Source organism: Octopus bimaculoides, chromosome 10, assembly GCF_001194135.2.
Source record: "Octopus bimaculoides isolate UCB-OBI-ISO-001 chromosome 10, ASM119413v2, whole genome shotgun sequence".
Lineage (NCBI taxonomy): Eukaryota > Metazoa > Mollusca > Cephalopoda > Octopoda > Octopodidae > Octopus > Octopus bimaculoides.
The window spans coordinates 33,666,344-33,683,058 of record NC_068990.1 but is presented as its reverse complement, the minus strand read 5'-3'; the positions used below and the strand labels follow the sequence as shown (position 1 = coordinate 33,683,058).

The following is a 16,715-nucleotide window of genomic DNA, read 5'->3' as shown; positions in this document are numbered from 1 at the left end:
CGATAATTTCACGAGCAGGCTGTTCCATTGATCGGATCAACTGGAACCCTTGTTGTTGTAACCGACGGAGTGCCAACCAATGACCTATGTCTATTATAGATTTGGGATACCAGTCACCTGTACAAAAACCACCTCATGTGTAGAAGGCAGCATCCAAATGACTTTCTCTATAGTTAAATGACTAAAGTTAGTCAGCAGAAAAGATGAAATTTGTCAATCTGCACTTTTCTTATATGCTGCTACCATTGTAAAAAGCACATAGAATATATTAAGGAATAGCTGATTGCTAAGTCAGTTCCATTGCTGTTTAACAATCACAAGTTTTGTCTCAACTGAAATAAGGAATGTACTGCTTAAATCTGAACTCTAATATTTATGATGAACGATGGTTTAGGAATGTACAGTATAAATTTCTAAGACAAATGTGTTTTTTAAAAAATTCAGAAAGCCAGGCATTGCAACCGGTTAAATGAAGTTCAGACTGGTTATTGTTTCTACAAATCAGTTAATTTGACTAATAATTGTTTTGAAAACATGATCTAAAAAACTAGGGAATGATAGATAATTCTTTTTAATTTTGGCACATGGCCAGCAATTCCAAGAAGGGGTTAAGTCAATTCCATTAAACCTATCGTTCAAATGGTACTTATTTTATTGACCCTGAAAGGATGAAAGGCAAAGTCAAACTCAGTGGATTTTGTACTCAGTAAAGACAGATGAAATGCCACTAACAATTCTTCGAGCTTGCTGCCTTAAGAATAATAGATAATGATAATAATAATAATAATAATAATAATAATGATAATAATAATCATCGTTTAACGTCCGCTTTCCATGCTAGCATGGGTTGGACGATTTGACTAAGGACTGGTGAACCAGATGGCTACACCAGGCTCCAATTTGATTTAATAATAATAATAATAATAATAATAATAATAATAATTCTTTCTGATTTAGACCCAAGGCTAGCAATTTTTTGAGGGGAAATGGGGATTCAATTACATTGACCCGCAGTATTCAACCAGTACTTACTTTAGCAACTCCAAAAGTATGAAAGGCAGAGTTGACTTTGGCAGAATAAGAACTCAAAATGGTATGAGTTGGGAAAAATGCTGCTAAGCAATTTGTCCAACATACTAACAATTCTGCCAGCTCATCCCCTATATGATGATAATGACAATGACGATGACAACGATGAGTTGTTGACCTGCAGAAAAGTGCCATCCCATATTCTGCTAGAATCCTAAGGAAGATTCTTAAGATTTGAGGGGATTTTGTTGTCACCAAACATCAAAATAAAATACCTGCAAACTAAATTAGCATGCACAAGCATAATAATAATAATAACAACAACAACAACAACAACTTAATCATGTACATATATACATAATCACTTATTTTTAATTCCATATGATTTTATATAAAAAGTTATTTTTAATATGCAGCAAGGCAGCAAACTGTCAAAATTGCTAACACACTGGGCCAAATTTTTAGTAGCATCTCATCCATCTTTATGTTCTGAGTTCAAATGCTGCCAAGGTTAACTTTGACTTTCATCCTATAAGGGTTGATAGAATAAGTACTAGTTGAGTACCGGAGTCGATGTAATTGACTTACCTGCTTCCTTGAAATTGCCCAAAATTTTGAAACGTTATTAATAAGCAGTAATTATGAACATTTACATCTATACTAACATTCATATTAATGACATTGTTAGTTTTAGAATTCCACCGAGGTTGACTTTGCTTTTCATCTTTTCAGGGTCGATAAATTAAGTACCAGTTGTGTACTGGGGTCAATCTAATCGACTGGCCCCTTCCTCAAAAATTCCGGGCCTTGTGCCTAGAGTAGAAAAGAATATTGGTAGTTGTAGGTAAAGCAATTTTATAATAACTGAAATGTATTTTTGATAAATTTCTAGTATTTATACTCCAAGAAATGTCAATTCAAACAGTCAGCTTAGACAAAGCATTCTAGGATTCTTTTATAAATTAGTGCAAGAAGAAAGGGAAGTGGCCATAAGCTATGCAAGACTCTCCTTCACTTAAGAGTATGTAGTAGCTGATGTCTGTCTTGAATATATACAGGTTGATGTCAGCAGAGAAGGAACCAAGGATCTAGTCTGTATTTTTGCAATAAAGCGAATAAATTCTGCTACAGGAAACCATTTCACAAACAAAGGTTAAAATCCATGAACTCTTCAAACTTTCTCATAGTGGTGAGATAGATGTTGCTAATAACCAAGAATGCTGACTTGGCAATCAACTATTTCATTGTCTGAAGATATTTTCTGCTGGCCAGACTCTCTGTTTTGTCAAGAAAGTGTCAGATTTCCTTAGATGAATATCTTGGAATATTTCCTCTGAAATAACATTCCTTACAAAATCAATTTCTTGTACTAATTGATCATTTAGTCACCACTAATATATCATTTAATGGTATATAGGATGACTGAGAAAGTATAAGAATGATTGATGGGGAGTATTTCATTTGTGTATGATAATTTGTCAGATGGAGTGAAAATTAATTGCCGAATCATTTTAGATGAATAAATACATTTCTTATTGCATCATCATCATCATCATCATATATATATGTGTGTGTGTGTGTGTGTGTGTGTGTGTGTGTGTGTGTGTGTGTGTGTGTGTGCATGCATGTATGTGTGTGTGTATATTTCGATATGTTTCGCTTAGGAATTGCGATGCTAATAACCTAGTGTTAGAACTCAATATACATATATTTCAGTATATATATATATATATATACACATATATATCAGTATATATATATATATATACACATATATATTATTTTGTTTATATGATAATGTGAATGGTACAGTGGCTTTGAGGTTAACAATTCTGGACTGCTCTGTACTACATAATTACAAGTTCAACCCTTTCTAAAGTTGTCACTGGGTCCAGTTTCTGAGTCAAACACACAACGCTATTTGTTTCAGTTGACCTGAATAGCAGAAAACAGTTTTCACTCTTGATATCTGATAGGGATAAACTAGAAGACCAGCCCAACTAAGCAAGCATGGAAAATGTAAATTAATGAATTTGAAAAAAAAGCTAGAAATTGATAAGATTTACTCAATTTGCTTCACGTAAAATGAAATTTAAATAACTGTGATAATATTTCTCTTGACAGTTGCATGAACTTCAATCATATCTCTATATACATAGTGTGTATTAGTATCCGTATATGAATGTGCATTTGTTCAAGTGTGTATATTTATAAATATGAGTATATTTCTGTATATGAGCGCACTTATGTATTTAGATAATAGCTTCTATCTTACAGAACCTATTTAATTAGACAAAAAGTCTTATTCTCAAGAAGAGCAATATCTTTAGTCCTGTTAACAATTTGTCAACCAGCCTCATTTCTAATACAGTAATCCCTCGACTATCATGAGTGTTATGTTCTAAAAACCCCTGCGAGAGGTGAAAATCTACTAAGTAGAAACAGTACTGTACTGTATAGTTTTTATGATTATTTTTATAATTTGTATATATTTTTTAAATTATAAATGCAAAGCAACACCACGCACTCACTTCCCAAGTTTCGTTTTCCACACAATATATGCGATTCTTTGTTTACTCATCTATGGTACACTACGTATTTTCTTTTAACATATTTTAATTCATGTGTTATACAGTGCAGTACTATACTGCATTTTCATTTAGTAATTTATAAATTTTTAGGCTTGAAAATGCTTAGTTTACCACAAAAATAATTAAAGTCTGAAAAAATATAAATACCTATCGGCTGCAGAAACCTGCAATATATTGAGGAGTCCACAATATAAATTTACATATATTGACCAGAAAAATCTACGATGTACTCAGGGCACGATGGGTGAACCACGATATGGCAAGTGATTATTGTATCTCAAAAGTAATGGAGACAGTTATAGACTCACACTTCTTCAATTTGTATGTTCCCTTTAGAGCCAAATTTACTGGAAATTTTCTCATCTACATCACACTTCAATTGACTGTTGTATTTTCTTGACATTAGTAAAGCCTTTGACATTGACTAAGTCTAACATAAGATTCTCCTAGCTATGGGCTCTACTAATATCTTGTTTCAAGGAAGGGTAAGTTTCATGTAAGGCTGCTTCATTGACAAAACTATTTCTGAGACTCCCATACTATCAGTTCTGGTATTCATCAGTGTTTGGTTTTATCCCTCCATAATCTTCCTTATCATAAGGCATGCCCCTATGCAAATCATACTACCTGACATTCTTAACTAACAGTTCATATCCATAAAAGCATGTCTGTCTCGCATGTACTTTCAGTTATTTAGTTAGGTGCAATGCAATTTTTTTGAACAACCAGCCCTATGTCATTCACATAGCTTGGCCCAACCTTTGAAACAGGTGTTATTTAGTCAAGGTTTCAGTGCTGAAGATGTTGGCTTGCCCAATTTCTTTGAGTAACATTCCTGTTCTGCTATTGAATGTTCATGATTTTTTTCCCCTCAGACATCCCTTGTGTTATATTTCCAGTTTACAGAGACATGACCACCACTAGTGTAGCTAGAGTGTGTGCCACCAGAGGTCGCCCTTCCATTCGCCACCCCCAGACCCCACAAAAAACACATATTACCTACAGCAGACCCAAGAGCGGTGCCCCTTAAAAAGTGCCGCCCCTACCACCCCCCACCTAGCTACACTAGTGATCACCTCTAACTTGTCTGTGCTGTCTTCAATCTGTTAGTGAAGGGTGACTTGATATCCCTTTCAAGGATTGATTCTGTGAAGTGTCCTGCACCGTTCTTGTATATATGTATATATGAGGTGTGTGTGTGTTTGGATGTGTGTGTGTGTGTGTGTGTGTGAGAGAGAGAGAGAGTGAGTTTGAATGTATCTAATCATTGAATGTTTATATGCTGCTGCAGTAAAATTAAAGGAAGTTTTTGAATGTTTTACAAATCTACACTATACAACAGCTAGATTCAATCTTGAGGATTATGTGGTGTGTGTGTGTGTGTGTGTGTGCTGATACATATTAATGTACACTTATGTGTAAACTAGTGTATGTGTGTATGTATATCTTTGTATTAATGTATATATTATACATGCATATAACATTTCATATGTATACCTGTTTGTAAATTTGTGTGTGTGTTTATGTACAAGAATAGGTGTGTGTTGTGTAGTGAAAACTAAAGTGATAGATCCACAAGCTACTTACATGTTCACTGTAAGCTGAGATTCACATGTAATTTGTTGAAATGCTGCGGAAATAATCCATGCTTGATCAATTCTGGTAGATGTAATCTTGATAATGGCATCGAAGACATTGTTTACAGTGTTTTAAGCTGTTGAATTGGAGAACAAAGAAATAGATAAAAAGATAGAAAGATAGATAGATAGATAGATAGATAGATAGATATGTACGTATGTACATACATAGGATGATTGATAGAATACAAAAACACAAAGTAACAAATTAAATAACCTAAACTGGTCTAATTCTCCAGCAGATTAAGAATTATTGCTAGCTAAATGCTTAACTTCAAATTTTTATGAAGAAACATAAATTAGAAAGAAGAAAGCTTGATACAACCAAAGTGTTTCTAACAGAACTTTGGATAAAACTATGGAAGCAATGCATAGTTTCCTCTGTGACTGCTACTGTTAATTTATTTCTGTAGTAAACATACGTAATATCAATTGTTGTATCAATGTATTTTAACTGGTATTTACTTCAATAAACTCTTGGTGTTAACATCTCTTTTCTAACTTATGCTCACTACATATCTTACTGTTTTATAGTCTAAGTGTTATTACCTTGAATAGCTATAAAAGTATTGATATTAGGTGGTATAACACTGTGCTGCAACATTGATTTAGCTGTTTGTGATATCTCACTGACTAATATAGCTGTCCTTGAGATATCTCATTAACTAATATAGCTGTTTTTGGGATATATCACTGATTAATATAGCTGCCACTGTGACAGCTCACTGGCTAAATTAGCTGTCCCTGCAATATCTCACTGGCTAAAGTAGCTGACACTGGAATATCTCACTGACTATTATAGCTAACATTGGGATTTCTCACTCGTTAAAGTAACTGTGTTTGGGATAACTGACCAACTAATATAGCTGTCTTTGGGATATCTCACTGACTAATATAGCTGTCATTAGGACATCTCACTGGCTAAGGTTTATTGTCTTTGGGGTCCCTGACTGGTTCAAGTGGCTGTCATTGGAATACATCACTGACTAATATAGCTATCATTAGGATATCTCACTGGCTACCCTAACATTAGATTTCTACAAACAGTGATGTTGTAATCAAGCTGATGAGGAAGGTCATTTGCTTGCTCTGTTTGCTAGAAATAACAGCCAACTCACACTAAAATCACAATTCTAACAACTTAAAACCGGATACATTGGATGATGTGATCCTAGACAAACTGTGCCTAAAATACAAAAGAGGACAGGATTGTCATGTTTGAAATGTATTTTGATCATGGCTGCTAAATCCAATCTGATTCAGGGCAAAACAACAACAACATCTACTACAAAAATGAGGTGTTCTCTAAGTTGCTACTTAATCTCCTTGAAATAACAGTCACATCTCCCTCAAATCTCACTCTCCCATCAAAAAATAGCCACCGTAGATAATGTAGTCTTATATTAACTGTGTCTGAATAAAAAAAACAAGGTGGTCAGTGTTGGTAAGCCTTTGCTTATTGGTCTGCTGGATCAGAGCTGATATAGGGCAAGGTAAACTTCATGGGCAGAAATAATTGTGTAGCGTAACAAAGATAACCCTGAATATTCTAGTAGCTTAATCTATATAAACCTTGGATTGGTTTTGACTTGGTGGATGATCATATATGATCAATTGATCTGGACAAGAAAAGGTTGAAGGCTAAACTGAATAACAGTCTTGACAATATTGACATTTATTGAGCATCTAAGGAAAATTCAATTGATGGAGTGGGAAATATGAATTTGATGAAGAATTATTTTAACATGCATAGCACATAGTGAACTCAGTATTAGTATAAAGAATTTTGTGTTATTTAATTTTGGAACAGTTCTGGCCTAGAATTTATTATTTAGGATAAATAAAGCATTTTATAAATGTTAATAATATTTATCATGATGTTAATGCAACATTTGAAGACTGTCTGCATTGACCCCAGTCTTCTACCTCATTTGTCTCCCCTATTGGTATTACTCTTTCTGTGGGAGTTTTTAGTTGGTGCTAGAAGCTGGTTGGTTTTAATATCTATGGACTGGACCTCATCTTCAGATCAGTGAAATACCCCCAAATATTGCTGTCAACACTGGTACTGAAAATGCACTGTAGGATATTGTCTTGTTGGAGGAGGAGAGCTCCAATAGTCATAATTTTCTAAGTCTGATGTAATATTTGTAGGTCACTCTTTGTTCACAGCAACAGCATATGATAAATTTTCATTAATGCCTAGATATTTGTAGCATTTTTTTTGTGTTGAACAGTTGATACAAAACGACTTTTGATGCACAGTTTCTAGGCTTTGGAGACTGATTTTATATGTTCAACAATGAAATACAAACACTTCCTTTGGCCAAATTCCTTTCGTGTGTCAGCTGAAAATGTTATTAACTCCAACTGGTTTTTGGCATTGTAAACATCTTAGCATAGCACTTCAGGTCATCTACAAAGAAATTACAGGTTACATTGGTATCTTCAGCAATTGCAGCTCCTAGCATGTAGCCACTGGAATTTTGTAAAAGAAATAATAACATATATAATACCTAAATAAACAGAAATGCAGGAAAATTAGCTTCTCTGGATATTTCCTTTCAAATATTTATCACATTGGATATGTCTTCTATACTCTCAGCTGTAATTGTGAGGGTTGTTGAGCAGGTTTTTGTAAGCCTTTCAGTGGCAGCATCTAATGTAGCAGGTATTTTTGCCAAGTGCAAAGACCTCAGTGACCATGGGTGGGGAATAGAGTCAAATACTTTCCTATAATCAAGCCATACTGTTGCAAGGATTCTGTAGTGTCTTTTACTTTGGTCAATACAACTTTGCCTATCAAAGGTTCTTTGGCATATCTCCAACCAGAGGCATCTTAGCAACCGTATAGACCCTTGAGCAAATCAATCCAGTGGATCCTACACTAATTACTTATTGACAGTGAACCACAACATACATAAATCAGAACTGGGCCCCAAAGCATATGAGCCCCACCCCCACCCCCGGGCAGCTGCCCGGTTTGCTTACACCTTAAGACAGCACTACCCCACACTCCCTTCTTCTCACTCATGATGATCCTTGAGGAATTGGTTGAGGCAGATTTTATAATGTAGTTACATTTAGCTTAGGCAAAGCAATGAACCTATAGGTTTCTGCTTACTCTGTGGTTTCATTCTTGGCTACAAGATTCGTCCTTGCTATCCTTTCCAGTTCTTCTGAATAGCAAGGATAGCAAGATATCCTTGTTATCCTTTCCGTATTTCTTCTGAATACACACATCAATGGCTTTCTGTAGAAGGTCAACATCTTATACAAGTATCCAACCATTAGATCTCTTCCAAGTGCTCTCCCTTTATGTATTCTTTTACTCTTTAAATAATTTCAGCTCAAGAACTGTGATCATGCTGGAGCATCACCAGATGGTGTTACTACACCTTCATTAACCTTTCTTTAATGGTTAGCATTTGATGAATGAAAGAGTTTGACACACTGCTGCTCTCATTTGTGAACAATTTGTGTGTGTGTGTGTGTGTGTGTGCGTATGTGCATGTGTGCACATGCTGGCAGGTAAGCAGGTATGCAGGTATATATATATATATATATATATATATATATATATATATATATATATATGTATATGTATGTATGCACACACACACACACACACACACATATATATATATGCATACACACAAGGGGTATTCATTAAAGATTTCCCCTGACCCACTTCTAGTTATTGCAGGAAACGGAACTTGTACAAGTATAATTATACATTTTTTTACATGTCACGTTGTAAATTGCAGCTTTCCACTAGTATTTGTTTGCCTTTTATGGCTGCTGAAGTGGACTAAGGTGTTATTATACTGGAGGCAGTTCAATGCAGATCAGTGATCAGATTCTTATACTTGAAAGGTCGTACACCAAAAGACACTTTTAATGAGATGATAGAAGTTTATGGTGATGATGCACCATCATACAATGTAGTCAAACACTGGCATCGCCAGTTCAAATGTGGTCAGACATCCATGGAAAATGCTCTTATTCCTGAACGATCACATTCCACCATTGATGAGGACACTATCCATAAACTGGAAGCCACCATTTTGGAGGATCACCACATATCTATTCAGCAACTAGCCCAGGAAATGAAGATAAGTGTAGAGTTCGTGAAAAATATCATTCATGACCATTTGCATATGTGGAAGTTGTCTGCATGATGGATTCCCCAGATGCTCACACCTTTTCAGAAGAAGGAATGTGTCAATTGCTCCCAGACACTTTTGGTAATGTACCAAGAAAACGAGGGGGACTTTTTTTTGGCAGAGTTATCACACAGGATAAAAAATGGGTCCATCATTATAATCCTGAAACTAAAGTCTAGTCAAAGCAATGGAGGCATAACTCACCATCTCTAAAGAAGGTTCATGTCCAATCCTCAGCAGGCAAAGTGATGCTCACTGTCTTTTGAGTCTGCTGCAGAGTAGTGATGATGGATTTTCTGGCAAACCGCACCACAGTTAACAGGGCATATTATGCTTCTTTCGTCTGCCACTATGTTCTCAGTTCAAATTCTGCTGAGGTCGACTTTGCCTTTCGTCCTTTCAGGGTCGATTAAATAAGTACCAGTTATGCACTGGGGTCGATATAATCAACTTAATCCGTTTGTCTATTCTTGGTTGTCCCCTCTGTGTGTAACCTCTTGTAGGCAGTAAAGAAATAAGATAGATAGATAGATAGATAGATAGATAGATAGATTCCTATATGTATATATATATGTATGTATTTTCTTATGTATCTATGAATGTACATATGCATGTAGTTTACTTTCAAAAAAATAATTATATCAACAAATACATAAAGACTATTATCTTTACCATTTACATTTGCATTATTTGCATGTCTAGTGGAATTTCCTCCTATGAAGATATATGCCCCTCCTACCAAATAGTCTGTGTCTGAATTTAGGTGAATTCACCCAAGTTTTTCTTCAAGAAATTTATTCATTCAGACATGAAGATATGACTATAGCTTTTACTTTACATGAATCAATATTATGTAATCATTGTTTATATCCATGTCTTCCATTTTTTTAAATAAATGTATTTGATCCATATTTTGTTGAAGCAGCAGTAAACAAGGATGAAAAGTAAGACTAGTACATCTATGCTTTAGCCTGTATGTGTGAGTGCATACATACGTGCATGTGTATATACGTGTATGTATGTGTATATCTGTATGTATGCATATGTGCAAGAGGGAAACTGACGTATTTTCATGGCATAAATCCAAATATATTCTGATAGCGCAGGAGTGGCTGTGTGGTAAGTAGCTTGCTTACAAACCACATGGTTCCGGGTTCAGTCCCACTGTGTGGCACCTTGGGCAAGTGTCTTCTACTATAGCCTCGGGCCGACCAAAGCCTTGTGAGTGGATTTGGTAGACGGAAACTGAAAGAAGCCCATCATATATATGTATATATATATACGTGTATGTGTGTGTATATGTTGTTTATCTGTGTTTGTCCCCCCAACATTGCTTGACAACCGATGCTGGTGTGTTTACGTCCCAGTAACTTAGCTGTTCAGCAAAAGAGACCGATAGAATAAGTACTAGGCTTACAAAGAATAAGTCCTGGGGTCGATTTGATTCGACTAAAGGCGGTGCTCCAGCATGGCCACAGTCAAATAACTGAAACAAGTAAAAGAATAAAAGAACAAAAAAATGTATATATAATGGTTTCAAATTTTGCCACAAAGGCAGCTTTTTGGGGGCAGTGAATGAGTCAATTACATTGACCCCAGTGTTTCAATGGTACTTATTTTATCGACCCTGAAAGGATGAAAGGTAAAGTTGACCTTGGTGGAATTTGAACTCTGAACATAGTGACGGGCAAAATACTGCTAAGGATTTCACCCAGTGTGCTAATGTTCCTTATTTCTTTATTGCCCACAAGGGGCTAAACATAGAGGGGACAAACAAGGACAGACAAACGGATTAAGTCGATTACATCGACCCCAGTACTAAATTTATCAACCCCGAAAGGATGAAAGGCAAGGTCGACCTCGGCAGAATTTGAACTCAGAATGTAACAGTAGACAAAATACCGCTAAGCATTTCGCCCGGCGTGCTAACGTTTCGGCCAGCTCACTTCCTTTGCTGATGCATATATAATCGTATGTAAAGTGCGTATGTCATATTGCAAAAATGGTGTTATTCAAGAGACATGTTAAAAAACACGTAGAAAATATATTGTGAAATTAGTATAAGGACCAATTATGAATTATTAAACATCAGACCCAATGCATTGAGTTTTTGCAACATAAATTAAATAAGATTTACCTGTGGCTTGCAAAGTAAATAGTGACCTGCTGTCTATGTTCACCAATAAGAGAGGAAGATATCACTTATCTCACATTTTACTTGTTTACATTTATCTTTGCTGTCTCTCACTTTCACTCTCTGACCTCTGCCTGCATTGCTCTGTTTCTCTCTCTCCCTCAGTCCCTCTCTCTCCCTCTCTCCTCCTCTCCTCTCTCTCTAAAAATACACATTTTTCTCAAAATATATAATAACTGCATCAATTCAAAATCATATTTCATGTAGTTTAAAAGTGTTGTATCTGGTCAACTTCAGCTTGAAAAAAAAAAAAAAAAAAAACATACAATAACTCACATGTTGAAATATTTCTTAAATTGACTTTCAAATATCTGTTTCCTTCAGGAAGCTTAAAATAAGGAAGGCAATGTCTAATAATTTACTCTATAATTAAAATTATTATAATTAGAAAAACCATTAGAGTGTATTTATTGAAATTAATGTCCTTTTTTTTGTAGATTTTATTTCTTTGTTTTCTCTGAATCTAATTGGAAATCTAATTGTGCATTATCAAATTAAAGAAATAAATTTTATTCTGAATGTTATTATCTAACTATTTATGATTAAGTGATTGTTTTTAGTTCTTTACTTAGCGTTAAATAACAGGCATTTTTCTATAACACAACCTACCTAGTCTACAGTTTTATTATAATCCTCTGTATAATAGCAGTTGTTTTGTTGTAGCCATTTATGTTATAATGCTTGTTTTTTGTTACAGTGGCAGTTTTGTTAAAGTGGTTTAATACAACAGTAAACATTTTGATGCAGTGAGTGATGTATGTATGTGTATAGATAAGCAGTCAAGAAGACCTGCCCACCACAACAGAATTGAGATCTTAAAACCAAGGTATCACATAAAGAGCACTGGTGATGGTGCCACGTAAAAGGCACTGGTGATGGTGCCATGTAAAATTCACTGGTGATGGTGCCACATAAAAAGCACTGGTGATGGTGTCACATAAAATGCACTTGTAATGGTGCCACGTAAAAAGCACTGGTGATGGTGCCATGTAAAAAGCACTGGTGATGGTGCCACATAAAACGCACTGGTGATGGTGCCACATAAAATGCACTTGTAATGGTGCCACGTAAAAAGCACTGGTGATGGTGTCATGTAAAAAGCACTGGTGATGGTGCCATATAAAACGCACTGGTGATAGTGCCACGTAAAAAGCACTGATGATGGTGCCATGTAAAATGCACTGGTCATGCAAAAAGCAGCCAGTACACTCTGTGGAGTGGTTGGGATTAGGAAGGGTATCCCTCCATAGACACCAAGCCCAAACAAACTATGGAATGTGGTGCAACCCCTAGCCTTGCCGGTTCCAGTCAAGCAATCCAACCCATGCCAGCATGGAAAACAAACATTAAACAGTAATGATGATGAGTCATGTAGTCATCAGGAGTAAATCAGCTTGCTAAGCAAAATAGGCAATGCCTTCTGAGACAAAAACTATATATATTTAAATATGAAAACAAATTGATTTCATTATAAAACTGCTAATTTAATGGAAGAAACTGAATGCATGATTCAGTGACTTAATAATATTTTGATGTTAGGCACCATATCCATTCCACTGAAGTTCAATAGTTTAAAGTTAATAACATAATACATTATTAATACCATATGTATCATGAATTCAGCTCAATGTATATATATATATATATATATATATATATATATATATATATATATATATATATATATATATATATATGCATACATGCATACATTAGAGCTGTTATGGAATTAGAAATTACTACAATTTTAATTGTCATCACAGAGTAAGATGTGTGTGTCTGTGTGCATGTGCATGTGACTATTTGCCAGTGATGATTGAGCCACTTTCAAGAGCTATTTTATTTCATGTGAGTGCATAATATATATATTTATATATGCATGTATGTATGTATGTATGTATGTATGTATGTATGTATGCATGCATGCATGAATGCATGTTGAAATATATATATATCACCATTATTTTAAAATCTATGTTCTTAGGTGCAAGTACAGTTGGGTTGTAAAAAGTTTACTTCGCAACCATAAGGTTCTGGATTCAGACCAACTGCACGACACCTTGGACAAGTGTCATCTAATATAGCCCCAGGGTAACCAAAGCCTTGTTAGTGGATTTAATAAATGGAAATTGTATATATGTATATGTACATGTATGTTTGTGTGGATGGGGTTGTCTCTTTATCTTGACATTATGTGACAATTGTAAATATGTGTCATCATACTGCTAGCTTTCCATCATACTGCTAGCTTTCCAGGTTTGTGTGAAAACATATCTGGTCATAAGGAAATATTAACTTGCTTGGAAAAAAGTGAGGGTTGGTGACAGGAAGGGCATCTGGTCATAGAAAATCTGTCCCAAATTCTATTTGACTGATTTCAAGGATGAAAAAGTGGACATTAAAATAACGGTGATGATGTTCCATGCTGGCTGGCTGGTATAGATTGGAATATGCTTACATACATACATACATACATATGTATGTATGTATGTATGTATGTATGTACGTATGTGCACAGGAGTGGCTGTGTGGTAAGAAGCTTGCATCCCAGCCACATTGTTCCAGATTCAGTCCCTTTGTGTGGTACCTTGGGGAAGTGTCTTCTACTATAGCCTCGGGCTAACCAAAGCCTTGTGAGTGGATTTGGTAGTCGGAAACTGAAAGAAACCCATCATATATATGTGTGTGTGAGGGGGGTGTATTTGTGTGTCTGTGTTTGTCCCATCATCGCTTTACAACCGATGTTGGTGTGTTTATATCCTCCATGACTTAGCAGTTTGGCAAAAAAGACTGATAAAATAAGTACTAGGCTTACAAGGAATAAGAAAAATTAAATGCATCAATAACTTCTCAATACATAATTGTTAGTGAGAGATTGCAACACACCAATGAGGCTCTGTAGTGTTTCCTGTACATAACTGATGGTATTTTCACATTTGATTTTCTCTGTTTGTATTGGTTTGATAAGTCTATAAATTCTTGGAATTACATGAACTTCTTCTGTGATTATTTCACACAAATTACTGAACATTGAAGTTCAGTAAAATACTTTCTGTATAGACAATGCAGTGTGATCTTTACAGACCTTCCCTAACATCATGGCCAACACATCATCATCACACTGTTATATATCATAATAATAATAATAATAATAATAATAATAATAATAATAATAAAAATAATGATAATAATAATAATAATGAGCTTATTGTATACAGTACTCAGGTGCATTCAACTTGTTGGGAATAGATAAAATAGGGGATAGAAAGCAGCCATAAGTCAAATAAAGAAAGACAGCAATGAAAGCTAGAAATACATGCACAGTACACAGGATTAAACACAAAAAGTGGATGGCAAAGGAAGAATAAAGAGGAAAGGTTGCAATGGTGCATCAAGATTAGAATTGATAACTTTTAGGGAGCTTAGAATTTTTGAAGGATATAGTGTTCCTGACAGCCAACGACCAACACTTGTAGTTTACTCCATGGTTCAACAATTCTGGACATGAAAGAAATGTTCTGAAAGTCATGGATGCTGCACTGTCTTTGATTTTATAAGCATGTCAATGGGTGATAGAGAAATTGAATTAAGAAAAGGTGGCCTAAGTTATTGTTTGAAAGATGGTAGATAATCATGTGAGGTCCTACCAAATCAGCTACTAATTATTAAAAGATTTAGTGTGTTGATGTGCAGAGAAGCAAGATGTTCAGAATACTGTGACTGATGGAGAGTACTTGCTTGGTTGCATGTCTCTTGATAGCTTTCAGTGATATTCTGGAGAAATTGGGGATTTCAGACTGGAGATACAAACTCAAAGTATGGTCATGCCATAGCCCTATAGAAAAGCTGATTTAGATGTCAGGACAATGAGTGATAGATAGTGGAGAGCATAAATGTGCATATGCGTGTATTTGTGTGTGAGTGTCTGCTATGAACTGTAGCATATCAATCATGGTTCTAACCATGCCACAAGTGTTTATAATTATTTTGCTGTTGGTCAAATTTGCAATAGGTCTCTGCTCCATATGCTTAATACAGAAAATAATCATCAGTGTTGTTTGAAACCTTGTTGCTGGAGTCCTTGCTAAGTATTTCAGTGATTTCTGGTTTTACTGATTTGCCTAAATATTAGCATTTCATGGAAAACGATTGATAAAATATACAAATATATGTAGCATATTCTACATTAGTCAGAAAACCTGTCGGTCATTTATCTTCCATCTGAGACATCAAGTCAAAATTATTGATCTCTTCATACATATATAAATACACACTCACACACACACACACACACATAAGCATATTACTATATCAATATTCTGTTCGTATTGACTATGGACAATTTAGATGCAACATAAATCTGACTTAATGATGACTCTTTAGTTACTGCATTCCTCTTTTTCTACAATATGGCAATCCTACTTCTGTTGTGGATCAGTTTTAGTTCGCCATTTCCCTCTCAACTACTTTGTACTGTCTGTGCTATGTTTATAGCTACTTAATCTGCTGTCACAAGCATTTGGTTTGTCTCAGAAATTCTAAATCGTAATCAATAAACTATTTGCTCAGTCCTGTTTTCTCTTTTTATTACAATGTCTTTCAGTGAAACCAAGTTTTATTCTGTTTTTTTTTTTTTTTTGTTTTTTTTTTTGGCAAGGTGTTCATTGATGGGCTATGATTTGAATAGACATTGGCTGGAACCTAACCCCTGGGCCCATCCAACACTCTACGCAACCAAAAATGTCCTGATGGAAGCAGACAACAGTGAGGTAAGTCAATTTGTATTGTTTAATTATATCGTAGCTGTTATGCAAAAGTGTCGTAAGTCCAAAACATTGCTTTTTCAGAAAACGAAAACATAGTTTTACCATTCCATAGCAAAACTGTTGTACTACACTTTGACAAGTTTTGATATCTTGGCATCTGAAGCAGTTGGAGATCTGATAGCTTGACCAAAAAAACCAGCTACTACAAACAAAACTAAATATTGAAAAAAACACATTTGGCTAAATTTGGACATACACCAGTTTAACATAATACCAATGATAGGTGTGTGTGTGCATATATATATATATATATATATATATATATATATATA

The 16,715-nt window shown here is 35.0% G+C and overlaps 1 protein-coding gene across 1 annotated transcript in view; it reads left to right on the top strand.

Moving 5' to 3' along the window:
* The window catches only part of LOC106877315 (cytosolic carboxypeptidase 6-like), a 511,794-nt gene extending 495,187 nt beyond the window's left edge, over positions 1-16,607 (top strand). The window contains exon 8 of the mRNA XM_052971128.1: positions 16,275-16,607. Coding sequence (XP_052827088.1) covers positions 16,275-16,479 — 205 coding nt within the window. The 3' untranslated portion in view covers positions 16,480-16,607. The remainder of the gene's footprint in view (positions 1-16,274) is intronic.
* The last annotated feature ends 108 nt before the right edge of the window (positions 16,608-16,715 follow it).